Here is a 14,939-nt window from a genome sequence, read left to right as displayed (position 1 = left end):
CTAGCACTGAGAGACAGGGGCCCTATTGTATGTAATAGGCGCTGGACAGACACACAGTATTAGATAGTCCTTGTTCCAAAGAGCTTACAGTCTAAATAGACAAGGCAGAAAGGAAATGGTGTTATCCCTAGTCCCTATACAGATGGGGGTGGAGGGGACAGAGTTAAGGGCCTGGTTATCAGAAGTGCTGAGAATCTACAGCACCAGCAGAAATTCCATCCTTTAAATGGCTGGTCTAAGATGACACAGGGAGCCTGCGGCAGAAATGGGTGTTGAATCCAGACAAGACCATCCTTCCCCTCAACACAGAGCTGTTGATCTGGTTTGCCATGATAACACAGTATAAGAAAAAAACAAACCCAAAATACGCAGTTTATGCAATTAGGGCACCTCGATTACATCTTGTACAGAACAATGCTGGTTTAAACGTTAAGGAAGGAACTTGCGGAGTGATTAAGCCAAGCTAATGAGGCTGTTTTCAAAAGCAGCCACTGATTTTGAGTGGCTGCTTAGACAGTAAGCGCCTTAGGGCAGGGACCCTGTTTTTGTTCTGTGTTGATACAGCCCTTTGCATAGGGGCATCCTTCTCCGGGACTGGGGCCCAGAGATACTATGATAATAGGTATGATGATATGATAATAGGTAATAATCATCGAAACACCAGTGGGGCCTGTCAGAGGAGCCAAGTGCCTCCTTCCAATGACGTCAAGAAGAAATGTGTGGAACCAGTCCTTCTGGAACCTGGAACCCTAAACAGCCTCAAAAATGGTTCCTTTTCTTCCCCTGCAAACGTTTTTTCCCCTAGGCCATTATCTTTGGGGCCATGTGATCTTTGGGGCCTGCTCCCGCTTCCCCCAAGCTCCCCGGGGGGGGGGGGGGCAGGATCAGGCCTTCATTGTGACAATGGGAGAGCATCTAAAGGTTTCCTGCTTTGGAGAATCAGCTGAAAGTTTGGATCCCGCTCCTCTCCGTCGGTGTGTACATTCAGGCTGGGGATCTCTCAAGGACAGGTGCTCGTGTGCTTTCAGGCATTTCTCCTCCTAGCTGGAAACTGAAAATGAAAATCACCCAGCACCTCGAAGAGGAAAAGGTTGGGGAATGGGAGTCTGATTTAATCCAAGCTCAGTTTGTTCTTTCTTTCATCTCCTCCTCTTCCTTCCTATCCCCCTCTCACCCCTCCTCTATCTATCCCCCTCCTTCTGAATCACATCGCCCGGTTGTTTTCACCTCAATTTTCAGTCCCGCTTTTCCCAGCATGCTCTGCCATGGAGCCTCTCACACAATCACCCTCCTTTAGGATCCAGTTGCTTAAACTTTCCCCCTGGCCTCGTTCATGCTCTAAAACCAGCCTTAAGCACTAGTGACTGCCTGGGACTGCCCCGCCCCCATTCTGTGTGGGACGAACCTGCTTTGCAAGCCCCGCTACTTCCTTGCCAGCCATTTCCCCATTTCTGCTAGCCGGACGAGTGTAGCGCTCGCAGCCCTGCTGGGATACCCAGGCTGGGAAGACAAGATGCTGTTTTCTTACCTCCATCGATTTTATTTTTGCCTGCGAGCGGCCTGGCATCCTCGCCAACGTGAGACAGAAGCACCTTGTGTTTGGACGTCTTGCTCGATGCAGTCCTGGCCCTTCTCATCCCTGCAGTTCAGGCTCCCTGTCCCACTGACACCCCGAACAGAATGCGGCTACTGTTCCCCGGCTTGGCTCCAGGTGCCTTTGCCCTCAAGCCTTTCTGCTGAATCATCACTTGTTTACTGACAAGAGAGAGAGAGAGAGATTCAAAGTTTGGCACAGACAACGGCAGGCGGAGTTCTATTTATTTGGTTATGTTGCGGGCCGGGGAGATTGATGATTAACCCTTCCTGATCTGGATTCCAAATCCTGTCTGTGGTCGATAACCAGGCCGACTAACCATGCACGGGGGGAAAGGCAGGATTAAACTATTCTCCAGATTCCCCCACATTGCCTTGTCTGGCCACGGCAAAGTACAGACGAGCAGCCCTTTGGCCCCAGCTAGGGAGATTCGCAAGCCTGACTTGTTTCTGCAGAATGCGAGGACAAGAGGGAGTCGCAGCTAACGCAGATGTTTGTTTTCCTCCCCTTTAATGTCCAGCCAGAGGTTGTGGATCCCTTTAATTAAGGGCATTAATTTGTTTGGCGAGAGATCCACAACCCAGCTTTCTTACCGGGCATCGTCTTCTCAAGCTCCCTTCTGACTTTCAGCCCTGGGGGTTGGGGGGGAGGGGGAGTCCAATGTGAACACACAACTTCTTCCTGAGGTCAGCAGCCCATTTGTGGCCCTCAGACAGCTGACCAGCCTGGGCGGTGTCTGTGCTAGCCTTATTTTGGGAAATCACCCTGTGGGGGCAGCTGCTTTGAGGGTTGTGCTAGCGTAGTTCAGTCCAGGGTAGTTTTTATCCAGGGTGTCATTTAGACCCTCTCTGAGCAGGTGGCATCAACGCAGTGGTCGCAGCCCAAGTCCAGCCACGTTACTGCCATCAATGGAGCTGAACCAGTGGTGGTCAGCGCCTCCACCAAAGGACTAACTTCATTATTTGATAGCAGCAATAGGCGTTTATCCTTTATACGGACCAGGTTTTCAGAAGAACTCAGCCTCTTTGGTGTTGAGCTCTCTTAAAAACCTGCCTTCTGGGCTCTCTTCTTTCCCATCACGTTGTCATGAATATCTTATATGACCCCGTCACCATAGCAATTGAATGCATTGCAATCTGGGCTCGGTTTATCCTCACAACCCCCCTCTGAGAGGGGACAGGACTATCACTGAAGCAGAAACACTAAGGGACTTGCCCAGGGGCACACAGAGCAGGGTGAGAAATCCAGGTATCCTATGTCCCAGGTCAGTGTTCTAACCACTGGGCCATTCTTCCACCATAGGACTCTACTCGCTCGTTCCTTTATTTTCCATCCCTTCTCCTCCCTCCTCTTCATGTCCCTCTTGCTCTACTATGTCATCTTCTGCATCTCTCCCTTTCTCCCCCCCCCACCCTTTGTGCCTCCCTTTCCCCCTCCCTGATGCATCAGGCCAGATTAGCGTAGCTAAGCCAATGGGGCTGCACCGAAGACACCAGCTGAGGATCTAGTTTCCAGGAGCCTCCCGTCTCCCTGTTTCATCTGTTTGAGGTTGGGGTGGATTGGGGGCAGAACATGAAGGCTGCCACCGCAGAGGATTGTCTGGTTATGCCAAGAAGGGATAGAGCCTCACAATCTGGAGATGGCCTTTGCTGATAGCCCTCCACAAAGGGTTATAAGGAATAACCATCATGGATTTGTCAAGTACAAATAATGCCAAACCAAGCTAATTTCCTCCTTTGATGGGGTTACGGGCCTAGTGGATGGGGGGAAGCAGTAGGTGTGATCTACCTTGATCTTAGAAAGACTTTTGACACAGTCTCGCATGACATTTTCATAAGCAAACTAGGGAAATGCAGTCTAGAAGAAATTACTATAAGGTGGGTACACAACTGGTTGAAAGACCATACTCACCGAGTAGTTATCCATGGTTCGCTCTCAAACTGGGAAGGGTTATCTAATGAAGTCTCATGGGGGTCAGTCCTGGGTCTGGTACTATTCAGTATTTTCATCAATGACTTGGATAATGGAGTGAAGAGTATGCTTATAAAATTTACGGACGGCACCGAACTGGAACAGGGTTGCAAGCACTTCGGGGCACAGGATGAGAGTTCAAAATGACCTTGACGGATTGGCGAATTGGTCTGAAATCAACAAGATGAAATTCAATACAGACAAATGCTAAGTTCTTCATTTAGAAAGGAAAAATTCAATGCACAACTACAAAATGGAGTATAACTGGCTAGGGGGTAGAAAGGCTGAAAAGGATCTGGGGGTCATAGTGGATCACAAACTGAATGTGAGTCAACAATGTGATGCATTTGTGAAAAAGGCTAGTACCAGTCTAGGGTTTATTGACAGGAGTGTCGTATGTAAGACACAGGAGGTAATTGTCCTGCTCCATTGGCACTGTTGAGGCCTTAGCTGGAGTATTGTGTCCAATTCTGGCTGCCAAATGTTAGGAAATGTGTGGCTAATTGGGAGAGAGTCCAGAGGAGAGCAACACACATGATCAAAGGTTTAGAAAACCTGAAGAAAGGTTAATAAAACTGGGCACGTTTAGTCTGAAAAAAGAAGACAGGTAAAACCTAATAAGTCTTCCAGTATCTTAAGGGCTGTTACAAAGAGGACGGTGATCAATTGTTCACCATGTCCATTGAAGATGGGACAAGAAGTAATGGGCTTACTCTCCAGCAAGGGAGATTTAGGTTAGATATTAGGGAAAACCTTCTAACTTTCAGGGTAGTTAAGCTCTGAACCAGGCTCCCAAGGGAGGTTGTGGAATCTCTGTCACTGGTGGTTTTTAAGAACAGGTTGGACGAACACCTGTCAGGCATGGTCTAAATTTACTTGGTCCTGCCTAACCACTGAGGGCCGGACTTGGTGACTTCTCGAGGTCCCTTCCAGCCCTACATTTCTGTGATTCTATGAAAGGCCTTTAAGCCCAGTAGAAATGGCCTCCCCAGATACCTTCCAGGAAGAACAAAAAATGGCTTCAGGCTCTCCTGTGTCTCCGTTCAAGTAAAATTCTCCCAGATGGTTCCATTGGACCAGGGCTGTTTAATGTTCTCTTTATAAAAATTCCCCCTAGATGGGCAGAGCCTTAAGTAAGCCCAGCTGGATTGTACTTTCCACTCAAACATCTTTGCTGGACTTAGCCTTGTCTACACATGGGCTTAACTGCATTTTGACCGGGGGGAAATTTCCCCTGCCCATTCCTCCTCCCCTCTAGAATTTACTTATTTTTCTACCAGCTCCAATTATGAGCTTTGTAAAGAAGTCACCTTATTTATAGTGTTTGCTGTCCATGTTTGCCAGGAGATTGGCAAGCCTTGCTGAGGCTGTCAAGCACAAAGCTTTAGATGTTTTTTTGTTCCTCATACAGCCTCCTGTGGCCCAACTGTGAGCACACAGGGTTGGGCTGTAGTTTAAACCTGTTCCTAATTGATTTAAACTAAATAGAAATTAACCGGGGTAAGGGGCGGTTCTATTTTTTTTAATGACACTTTACCATGTATTCTCCTCCCCTCCACCCCCACCATGTTGGTAGGTGAGCTTGCTACTTATCTGATGCACTGGCAAAATTTGTGTCACGCTCTCTAGTGGGCCATTAGAAGCTAGCAACCTAATACTGCTGCCAACACAGGAAGCTTCTCCTTAAGTTAAAGGGGCAAAGGTCTGTGCTGTGCTGTGGTGGTGACAGTTGTGGGTTCAAACCCTGTTGATGGCCCATGACCAGGAGTGGGTTACATATGAACCCTATTCATACAGGCCAAAATGTTCCCCCTGGGGTTCCTAAACTTTAGACACCCTGGAAAAGGTCTTGCCTTACTGAACATCAATGGGGGCGGTGGGTGCCCAGCACCTTTGAAAATCCAACCACTAGTTTAGATGCCTACATTTTAAGGCACACCTGTATGAATAATGTTAGTCATCCTTTTTAATTCCCTGGGAGAAATGTCTCTCACAGAGACTGGTTAGGTCTTACATCCCTCTCCATCTGGTGCATTATTCATTACTCTTTATTGTGTGTATTATGGAGGGGGGTAGTTCTTGTGGTGTTGTGTTATGGAGGGGGATCGGGGCCTTTTGTACTAGACAGCGTGCACACATATAATGAAAAAGTGGCCCCCACCCAGAAAAGCTTCCAATCTAAGAGCTTAATGGATGAATGTCTTGCTAGGTTTCTCTGCCTGTACCTGTGCAGTTAGTGTGTGATCTTGTGCGCAACGGCACCTCTGCCTGAGGAGATGATGGGGGATACGTGAGTGGTTGGGGCCAGCGTGTGCATGTTCCAGATTGTGAGCTACGCCCCTCTTTCCTGTAGCCCCCTGTCCCTTCCAATACTGGTCCAGGTCAGGATGTGGGAAGACCTTGTGTGCTGGCACTAGGGAATGGGGGCTGTGAGCTAGAGAGAACCACAGACTCTGTCTGTGTCTACACTGCAAACTAAACCCAGGCTCTGACTCAGGTTTGAGCCCAAGCCCCATTCTGTCCACACACAAATCAGTCTGATGAGTCAGCAAGCTCTCAGGGCCCGGGTCCTAGGACATGGCTAGGGGGTGGGTCAGAGCCTGAGTCCCGCTGTAGTCGAGTCCAAGCCCTGTCATTTAGCAGTGTGGACGCAGCTCAAGCCGTAGACCCAAGTCCAAAGGTCTGTGTGGCGCAGCGTGGCTGTGAGACCGGGTTCAGCAATTGTCAACCCAGCTTTACAATGCAGTGTGGATGCTGAAGCCTGGCTTGGAAACACATCCACAAGCCAGGGTCCCACACACCCGGGTTCAGAGTGCAGCCAAGACACCCCCTCTGTGTCCAGCAGCATCAGTAAGAATTCCCTTGATATGCATTAGAGCCAGGACCGGTCTTTTCTCTGCCATGCAGGATGCTCCTCTGAGTGCAGCTCTCTCTAACACACTGCTGCCTCTTGCCCACAGGCCAGCCCCAGGTGCGAACACCCCTGCGGGGTCTCCAGCCATCCAGCCCCATGGACTGCACCCCTCTGCTGCAGAACGGCGCCGGGCGTGTCCCGGACCCAGGCGGCACAAACCGAGAGGCCGGGAACGGTGTCCTGGGCTCGCTGCCCAGTTCTCAGAAGCCTCATCGGAAGCTGCAGTCACACTACTCCATCAACAGCCAGGGCAGCAAGAAGAGCAAAGGCAGCTCCAAATCAGCCTCCTCTCAGATCCCTGTGGAGGCGCAGCAAGGTACCGGCTCTCCCTGCCCCCCCACCCAGCTCCCCAAATCCTCCATGTCCACTAATGGGAACAAGAGCTACAATGCTCGAGCAAGAGATGGGAGCGCCCAGCTTGAAAGGGGTGACGCCCACAGTTACTGCTTTGCGCCGACTGCCCCTTGCTACCGTTCAAGCCAGGGAGCTGTGTGGATCCTGGTTCCGATTCCCCCACATTCTCCCTATTTGCTCTGGGCTGGTCTCCCCCCTCCCTGCCAGGTCCTCTGCCCCACCTCCTCGTGCCTAACGCTGGTCCTGTTAGTTCTGGGATCCCCTGTCCCCTAATCTCATGACCCTTGCATAGTTTTGGATCCCCTTCAATCCCAGTAATGTCCCTCCCAGCCCTCCAGTAATCTCCTTCACTAAGGGAGAACTAAGCCTCACACCTGCCCCATAGATTCCAGGACCTGCTCTTCCCCCTCACGCTGGCCTTATATCTGCCCCATAGATTCTGGAATGCTCTCTTCCCCCTCACGCTGGCCTCACACTTGACCCATAGATTCCGGGACGCTCTCTTCCCCCTCACGCTGGCCTTATATCTGCCCCATAGATTCTGGAATGCTCTCTTCCCCCTCATGCTGGCCTTACATCTGCCCCATAGATTCTGGAATGCTTTCTTCCCCCTCATGCTGGCCTTACAGCTGCCCCATAGATTCTGGAATGCTCTCTTCCCCCTCACGCTGGCCTCACACTTGCCCCATAGATTCCGGGACGCTCTCTTCCCCCTCACGCTGGCCTTACACCTGCCCCATAGATTCCGGGACGCTCTCTTCCCCCTCACGCTGGCCTTACACCTGCCCCATAGATTCCGGGACGCTCTCTTCCCCCTCACACTGGCCTTACATCTGCCCCATAGATTCCGGGATGCGCTCTTCCCCATCCCTACATCCTCCCCTCCCACCGCCATTTTAAATGAATCCGCCCATTCTGGTAAAGCGCCGTCTGTTTCTCACTGCAGACCTTTGGCGAGTTCTTTTTGTTTGCCTTCAGGTTTCGGTCTGCCTAGCTTAGGGTTTTATACTGCTGCCCATCACCGTAGTATCTGGGCACCTTCCACACAAAATCGTCAGCAATGGCCAAGATCCGAGAGGATTCCATGGAGTCTCTAAGCTCCCCGGGCAGCACTGGTTGGCCCTATAGAGCCATTCGCAGGCCCCACCCTGCCTGTGTGTCTGCAGAAGCCAAAGCCCAAATAACCAACCACCCTGAGCCCAGCAGCCCCGGGCTGGTCTCAGATCTCTGCCCTGAGATTGTTTGTGGTGGTCTCTATGGAAGCTGGGATCTAGGGGGTTAAATCTGGAACCCTAAAATGCCTGTTGGGAACATTCCCATCCAAGCCCTGGGATGGTGCTGTGCCGGGCAGCGTCCGTGAATAACAGTATCATTCATTTCTGTCCTCTCCCCCCCACCACATTCCCTCCCTGGCTCTGCCATCCCCCTCCTCAGATTGCTGCGTCCACTGCATCCTCTCCTGCCTCTTCTGCGAGTTCCTGACCCTCTGCAACATTGTGCTGGACTGCGCCACCTGCGGCTCCTGCAGCTCCGAGGACTCCTGCATCTGCTGCTGCTGCTGCGGCTCGGGGGAGTGCGCCGACTGCGACCTCCCCTGCGACATGGACTGCGGCATCGTGGACGCCTGCTGCGAGTCTGCGGACTGCCTGGAGATCTGCATGGAGTGCTGTGGCCTGTGTTTCTCCTCCTGAAGCGGGGCGGGGGCGAGGAACCCAGAGCCAAATCCCTCGCCCAGGCATAAACTCGAGGGGACGGGGGTGGGGCGGGGGTGCCTTGGATTGGGGATCCCCCCCACCCCGCCACCCATTTGGCTCTTATTTTTCTTGACCTGCCCCGCGTCATGTGTTCGGAGGATCCTGCAGGTTTCCTGAGCCTTTGAGAGAGCCACACGGGAGATGGAAAGGGCAGGAGTCCAGAGACCCCAGCAGAGCTGGTAACCTGAGGCTGGAAAGCACCTGGGGATGGGAGTCCCCTCCTTAGAGCCATGGGACAGCGGAAGATTCGTTGGATACCTGCAGGATCCAAACTTTCTTTCTCTACCTCCCCCAGCGCTGTCTGGCTTGGGTAACCCCAAGCGGTTCACGGGGGAATTGAGACAGCAGCCTGGCTGCTTCCTGCCACCTGAGCCGAGAGCAGGAGAGCAAGTCCTACGCAGAGACCCTGAGCTGCCTTGCTGGGCCAAAGATCAGACATGCACCGAGCCACCGGCTGTCTGAGGAATCAGCGAATGGTGCCACCCCACTGGCTGGCTGCTCCAGTGCCCCGCTGGCTGACAGCTGGCATGTTGTAGCAGCACGAGTGGCCCTTGGCTGGCAAAGAAAAGTGTACCAGGTGCACTGGTGCCAGCTGATTGGCAGCTATTGCAGGAGCATCCATGCTGCTAGTTCAAACTACGGCAAGGGCGTGGTGCCTGCTCGCTGGTATTTTAGGCACAGGAGTGCCCGCTAGTTTGCAACTTGAAGGAATAGGCTGATGTCCCCTGGTCAGCAGTTAGATATCGTGAGCCCGCAGGGGGATCGCAGCTGGCCTGCCAGCACCCAGAGTACAAAGACAGGACTTTTTCACAGAGCTCCCACAGGCCCGTCTAACCTCCCGCCCTGTGGACTCGGACGATGGGGCCCAAGACGTGGCACAAAACGCAGGCACCGGCCTCATCTCCCGCCCCAGGCGGGAAGCGGTGGCTATGGGCAGCAGGGTGTTGTGAGCTTCAGGGGGCTGGCCGGGGTGGGAGGTTGGAGATCGAACGCCTTGGCCTCCCTTTGCGGTTGGAAGTGGCTTCCCCGCCCCCTTCTCGGTGCTGAGGAAGACAGGCAAGTGCAATAAACCCAGCCGGCTGCTCCCTTGTGACCCCAGCACTTGGGCTAGCGCACGCATGCTCACACACACACTTGCACAGAGCCTTTTCCTTAACTGCCCCTGTGATGGCTGACAAAGGATGCCCAGAAAAGCCTTCCCCGCAGAGAAGCTGCATGTCCATGCACAAATTGGTGGAGAGAGGAGATTCCAGAGTCTCCCTGTTGCGAAACGCCTTCTCTCCTGGCCTTCTTGTTACAGGGGAAGGACAGAGCTCTCCGGGCCTGACTCGAAGGTGCAAGCCACGCAGCAGTTGGACACTGTGCCTGCTCGGAAGGCCTCCGGAGGGCCAGTGGCTCCAGCTCTCTCTCCCCCTGACCTATACCGGCCTACCCTGCTTGGGCCTTCAGCTGCAGGGCAGGGAGGAAATGCGCCCTGCAAAGGCTGGGGGGCGGTTTGTGAGGTTTTGTCTGTTTGATTTGTTACTGTAAATAAAGATCTTCCTGCATTTCTGACCCCCGACGTCTCCTGTGCCATGTGCTCGGCCTGGGGCAGCATCACGGGACCAAGGCTGGAGCCCGGCAAATGTCCCCCAGGACAACTTTGCCCCCCACCATCCTCGGGGCCTTTGAGCAGTGGTTCTGTCCCTGCTTAGGACAGGGTCGGGGATTGAGTGGGGCCTGAGTAGCAATCTGGAGTGTGTCCTCCTTGTTCTCTCTTCAGGGACATGAGGGAGGCTGGACACAGAAGCCCGCTGGGATTTATCCCTCTGGGTATCATGCTAGGGGTATTAAGGGAGAGCCCCCAGGGCACAGAACTGCTGGTATTTGTCCCCCACTTTGAGACAGGGTACTGGGATGGATGCCTGCTTAGATATCTCCTCGGGTTCCTCCCCATGGGTCTAGCTAGACACTTCCATGGGTTGTTCCACTGGATCTGCCTTTGTTAGGGTTAGGAAACTGCCACACAGAAAGTTGAACTGGTTTTACGGAAGCCAGGGAATAAGCATCCATTACCCACAACACGGCCCACCCCTGCAGCCTGCTTTGCAGGCTCTGAACCTCTGCCACTTCACCCACCTCTGGGGCTGGAACGCAGCAGCTGCTCTGTGCGACGATGCTGCACGACAGTGTTTTCTGAAGGAGGGGAAGCCACGAACAGCGGCTGCAATTAAAACACCTGCCATGGGAACGTGGGGAGGCAGGAGAGAACAGGATTGCCAACCCTGAGCATTCAAAAAGCATGAGCCAGTCCCCCAAAATCATGAGATTAGCTTAAAAATCGTGAGTTTTCAATTATACATTTTGAATTTGTTTTGTTTGCCTTCTGGGGTTTGAGCCTGTTTTCCAGCTTTTCTCTGCCATCACAAGGGCTAGAAAGTTTCTTTTAAAAAAATGCAAGCTGAATTTCTCACAAAATCACAGGACTCCAGGATCTGGAGCTTTAAGGAAAACAGCAAATAGTGCAAGACTTGCAATGAAATTGCAAGAGTTGGCAACACTGACCAGGACACTGGGGTTAAGACCCTGAATTCTTGAGAAAAGGGCCAGGGGATAAAGATCACAAGCATGCTGAAAGACAGCCCCTCCAACAGCCCCTAATACCTTGGTAGGGACGTTGGATCATTCAGAGGGGAGAGTTCTCCCTACTGAATCCCCCACACCACTCACTGGATATTCCTTGGAGATCTCTGCATATAGCGAAATCAAAGCCTAAAGGTAGCCTGGTTTCACGTTCATCTCGGGGGGGAAACACCAGGCCAAATGGGTCAGTTGGCCAGAGTGACACATGCTGGTTTTGCACTCTGGGCTGCTTGCCCTCTGGGGATAAAGTTTCAAGTTAACCAACTTATTTTTAGTGCTGACCTAAGGCAGCACTGAGCCCGAGCCTCGCAAAGTGAAAGGCTACACGTACACCAAGGGCCTGATCCAAAGCCCATTGAAGCCAATGCAAAGCCGCCCCTTGATTTCTGTGGGCTTGGCGGCAGGAACAGCCCCTGAGTCTGGGCAGAACCACTCTGCAAGCCTATGGAGCTAACCCCCAGGCTCGGCCTGGACCCTGATCCAATCCCGTCTCCGGTGTAGCAGACAGAGGCTCGGTACAGTCTGTGGTGGGCTAGAGAGCCCTCCTCAGCTCCACAGTACAGCACCGGGGTAGAACCGAGACGGGGAAAGGTGGGAATGGAATCTAAGAGGAAGGCAGTTCTTGCTCCTAGATAGGGTGACCAGACGTCCTGTTTTTAAAGGGAAGTGCCGTTTTGGGGGACTTTTTCTTATATAGGTGTCTATTACCCCCCCAACCCCAGTCCCGTTTTTTCACGGTTGCTATCTGGTCAGCCTACTCCTGGAGAGCCTCCTCCAAAGTCCATTGAGGTAAATGGGAGCCTGTCCACTGGGCCCTGGATCCTTGGCAAGAGGGGCCAGGACAAGGCCTTTCCCCAGCCCCCCAATCCCCGGCCTCACTTGTGGTGCTAATTAGTGACTGCTGGCAGCTCCCGCGCTCTCCCCTCAGCCGGCCGGCGTGCCAGCTGTGGTAACCAACTCTGCCAGAGACGCTAATGGGGAACAGATTTCCCCAGCGGAACCGGGGCCTGCTGTCAGAAGCACAGTGCAGGCTTTTGTCTGACGGACGGATGAGAGGGGAGTGGGAAAAAGCACATACCACGCTCTCTCCCACCCCACACTCATCCCCACCCTCCTGTGCCGCTCCTGAGCTGTGCACATCTGCATCGCGTGCTTCACGCCGCTGTATACAGAGAGAGGCATTTACGCTCTGGCCAGCCCCGAGGTGGTGTAGGTTGTCTGTTCTCAGATGGGAGCTTAGCCTGACCGCCTTGTGTCCAAACTGATTCTTCCTGTGCACAGGATTAAAAACCCTGAGCCTGACGTTGTAAAAACAGCATGCACACCAGCCACATACCCCGACACACGTTAACAAGAAAGAGGCCCGATTTTCCAAACAGCTCAACACGCTGGGACTTGTGCTCTGTGGCAAGTACATCACCAATTATGGGTGATGAGCCCTTGAAATCCTGTCCCCCTAAATACCTCCCATTTGACTGTGTTCATGAGCAAATGGGATCCTATGGCAAACGCATACACAGCCACCTTGATTTATCTGCCCCTTAAATAAGTGGCTTAAAATTCGTGTGTAAGGGAGGGGAGTTTGGTTTCTCTGAGTGGTGGGGAATGATGTATTTCTAAATGTATGTGCTGTTAACACCTACATATGCTATAGTGACGGCTGCACTAGAAAATGCAAATAAAAATCACTGCTCACTGGAGCTGGGCCTAATCGAAAGTGAGGCTAAATGCTGAAAAGTGACACTCTAAAAATGGCCTCAGAAGCACAGCTGGGCAAACACGGAATTTTTTGGGTCATTGGCAATTTGGAAAAGTCGAAGAAAAAAATCATTTCGGGGCTAAGGCACTGTTTTGTTTTGACAAAAGGTTTCCTTTTGATTTTGCCCATTGTTTCGCGTTCTTGGATGTTTCTTTAATAATCTTAAAGGATGTTTTGAAACAAAACCAACAAAACCCAAGTGTTTTATTCTGAAAACGTTGAACGTTTTGATTTTTTTCCCTGATTTTTTTTGTTGTTGTTTTGGTGTCCAAATGAATAATTCCATGAAACTGACACGAATTTGTGACACGTTGCAGTGTTGCGAGAGCTGCCTTTTTTGCTGAAAAAAGTTGTGTGTGAAAGATTTTCTCCCGGCTCTAATCAGAAGGCTCCAAATGTATTATGTCTCTGTGACTCCAGATCAAATCTACTTAGCTTACAAAGAAAAATGCTGTTTGTTTCCTACCAGCCAGCCCTGCACAGAGGCAGGCTGGCCTCTTTCCTTCTCACTCCGATCCAGCAATCAGAACTGCTGACAGTGCATGAGCCATGCGAGATACTCCAGCTCACACCCACCCAAAGCCATGCCGACTCCACGGAGTTTACAGGAGTAAAGAACAGTCAACAGATCTGCTTGTGAATACATATCGGTTCACTATTGCAGTGCAACCGGTGTCGTCATTTACATGTGTGTGAAATGGATGTTAAATGCTACTGCTCTCCTTTGGTGGCATTTAAAACCCATAGGTTTAAATGATGACAAGAAGCACAGAACAATGCTGAATTAACACCACAGGGCAGCATTTCTGAGTCAGGAAATGTTCTTTTTAGAGAGCCAGGGTATAAAACCTGAGAGGACATGCCTCTCCCCAGCTTGTGTGTGCCACTGCAAACTCAGCATGATTTCTCCCTCTTATCCCAACTCTCTCCCGCTTGATCTGCGTTATACTCTTTCTGCTCTTCTCCTTCTAGCTCCCATCTTGGGTTTTCTTGCTCCTTTCTGGACTCATTTTCAGCTGCTTCCCTTTCTCCTCCTCCTCCTTTTTAATAACAAGTTGCACTTACCTCACACTTTTCATGAGAAAATGTCAAATGTCTTAATGAAAGAGGGTAATGTATATTTTTTACAGATGGGGAAACTGAGGCACGAAGCAGTTGGCCAAAGTCACACCAAGTAACTTGGCCGAAGTCACACAGTGAAACAGCGGTACAGTCAGAAATCCAGTTTCCCAGTTCCCTCTGCTCTAACTACCAAACTATATTCCCTCTTGTTTCCTTTCTCTTCTCACCAGCTCCCTAATTTCTCATCCTTTCTAAGAGCAAGTTAAGATGCAGAAGTGCCCCTCCCACTAATTAAGCTGGTTATCCTTCCTGGTCTTTTAGCAAGCCTATCCCCATGTATTTCCCTAATAACCCAGCAGGAAGTGAATTCCTGCTTGGGATGGGGCTTGAGTCTCCAGAGCTTGCCGAGGAAATTTGGCTCATGAATATTAAACAGAAAGCTACAGGGGCCTCGTTCTTGTTTCTGGCATCAGGTCACCAGCTGGGTTTTGCTGTAACTCTCACCTGCCTCGCTCCCCTGCTTCAGCCCTGATGGACTATCCCTGAAATGCCCCAAACCTAACAGAGTTTGAGAGGAACTGTGGGCCGGTTGCAGTCCACAGCTTGCCAGGTTCTTCTGGGAAGGCAAGGCTTTAAAATGGGGTCTGCTGTAATTGCAGATCAGGTGGGCTCCTTTCCTGCACAGCAAAGCTGTTGCCTGTTATCTCCACAGGGCTGCAGCTGGCATTCATCACACACCTCTGTTCCTGCCTGCCAGTCTTAGCTCCAACCCTGTGATTCCTCCTTTGGCAGCTGAGGAACCCTGCAAAGGGCCTGCACTGGCCCATGGAATAGAATCCAGGAGGGAAGCCACAGGTCCTGAAAAGAGCGGATGTGGGGATATGTGCTCCTGGGATTCATATGGGATTT

At 51.6% G+C, this 14,939-nt stretch overlaps 1 protein-coding gene across 2 annotated transcripts in view; it reads left to right on the top strand.

The window, feature by feature from the left end:
- The window catches only part of MDFI (MyoD family inhibitor), a 42,094-nt gene extending 31,952 nt beyond the window's left edge, over positions 1–10,142 (top strand). For both annotated transcript variants that reach the window (XM_054024839.1, XM_054024840.1), the window contains exons 4-5: positions 6,526–6,795; positions 8,268–10,142. In XM_054024839.1, the coding sequence (XP_053880814.1) occupies positions 6,526–6,795; positions 8,268–8,524 (527 nt within the window). In that variant the 3' untranslated portion in view covers positions 8,525–10,142. The remainder of the gene's footprint in view (positions 1–6,525; positions 6,796–8,267) is intronic.
- Positions 10,143–14,939: the final 4,797 nt, after the last annotated feature.

The sequence above is a fragment of the Malaclemys terrapin genome, chromosome 4 (genome assembly GCF_027887155.1).
Source record: "Malaclemys terrapin pileata isolate rMalTer1 chromosome 4, rMalTer1.hap1, whole genome shotgun sequence".
Classification (NCBI taxonomy): Eukaryota; Metazoa; Chordata; order Testudines; family Emydidae; genus Malaclemys; species Malaclemys terrapin.
This window is presented reverse-complemented; position numbering and strand designations above follow the sequence as displayed.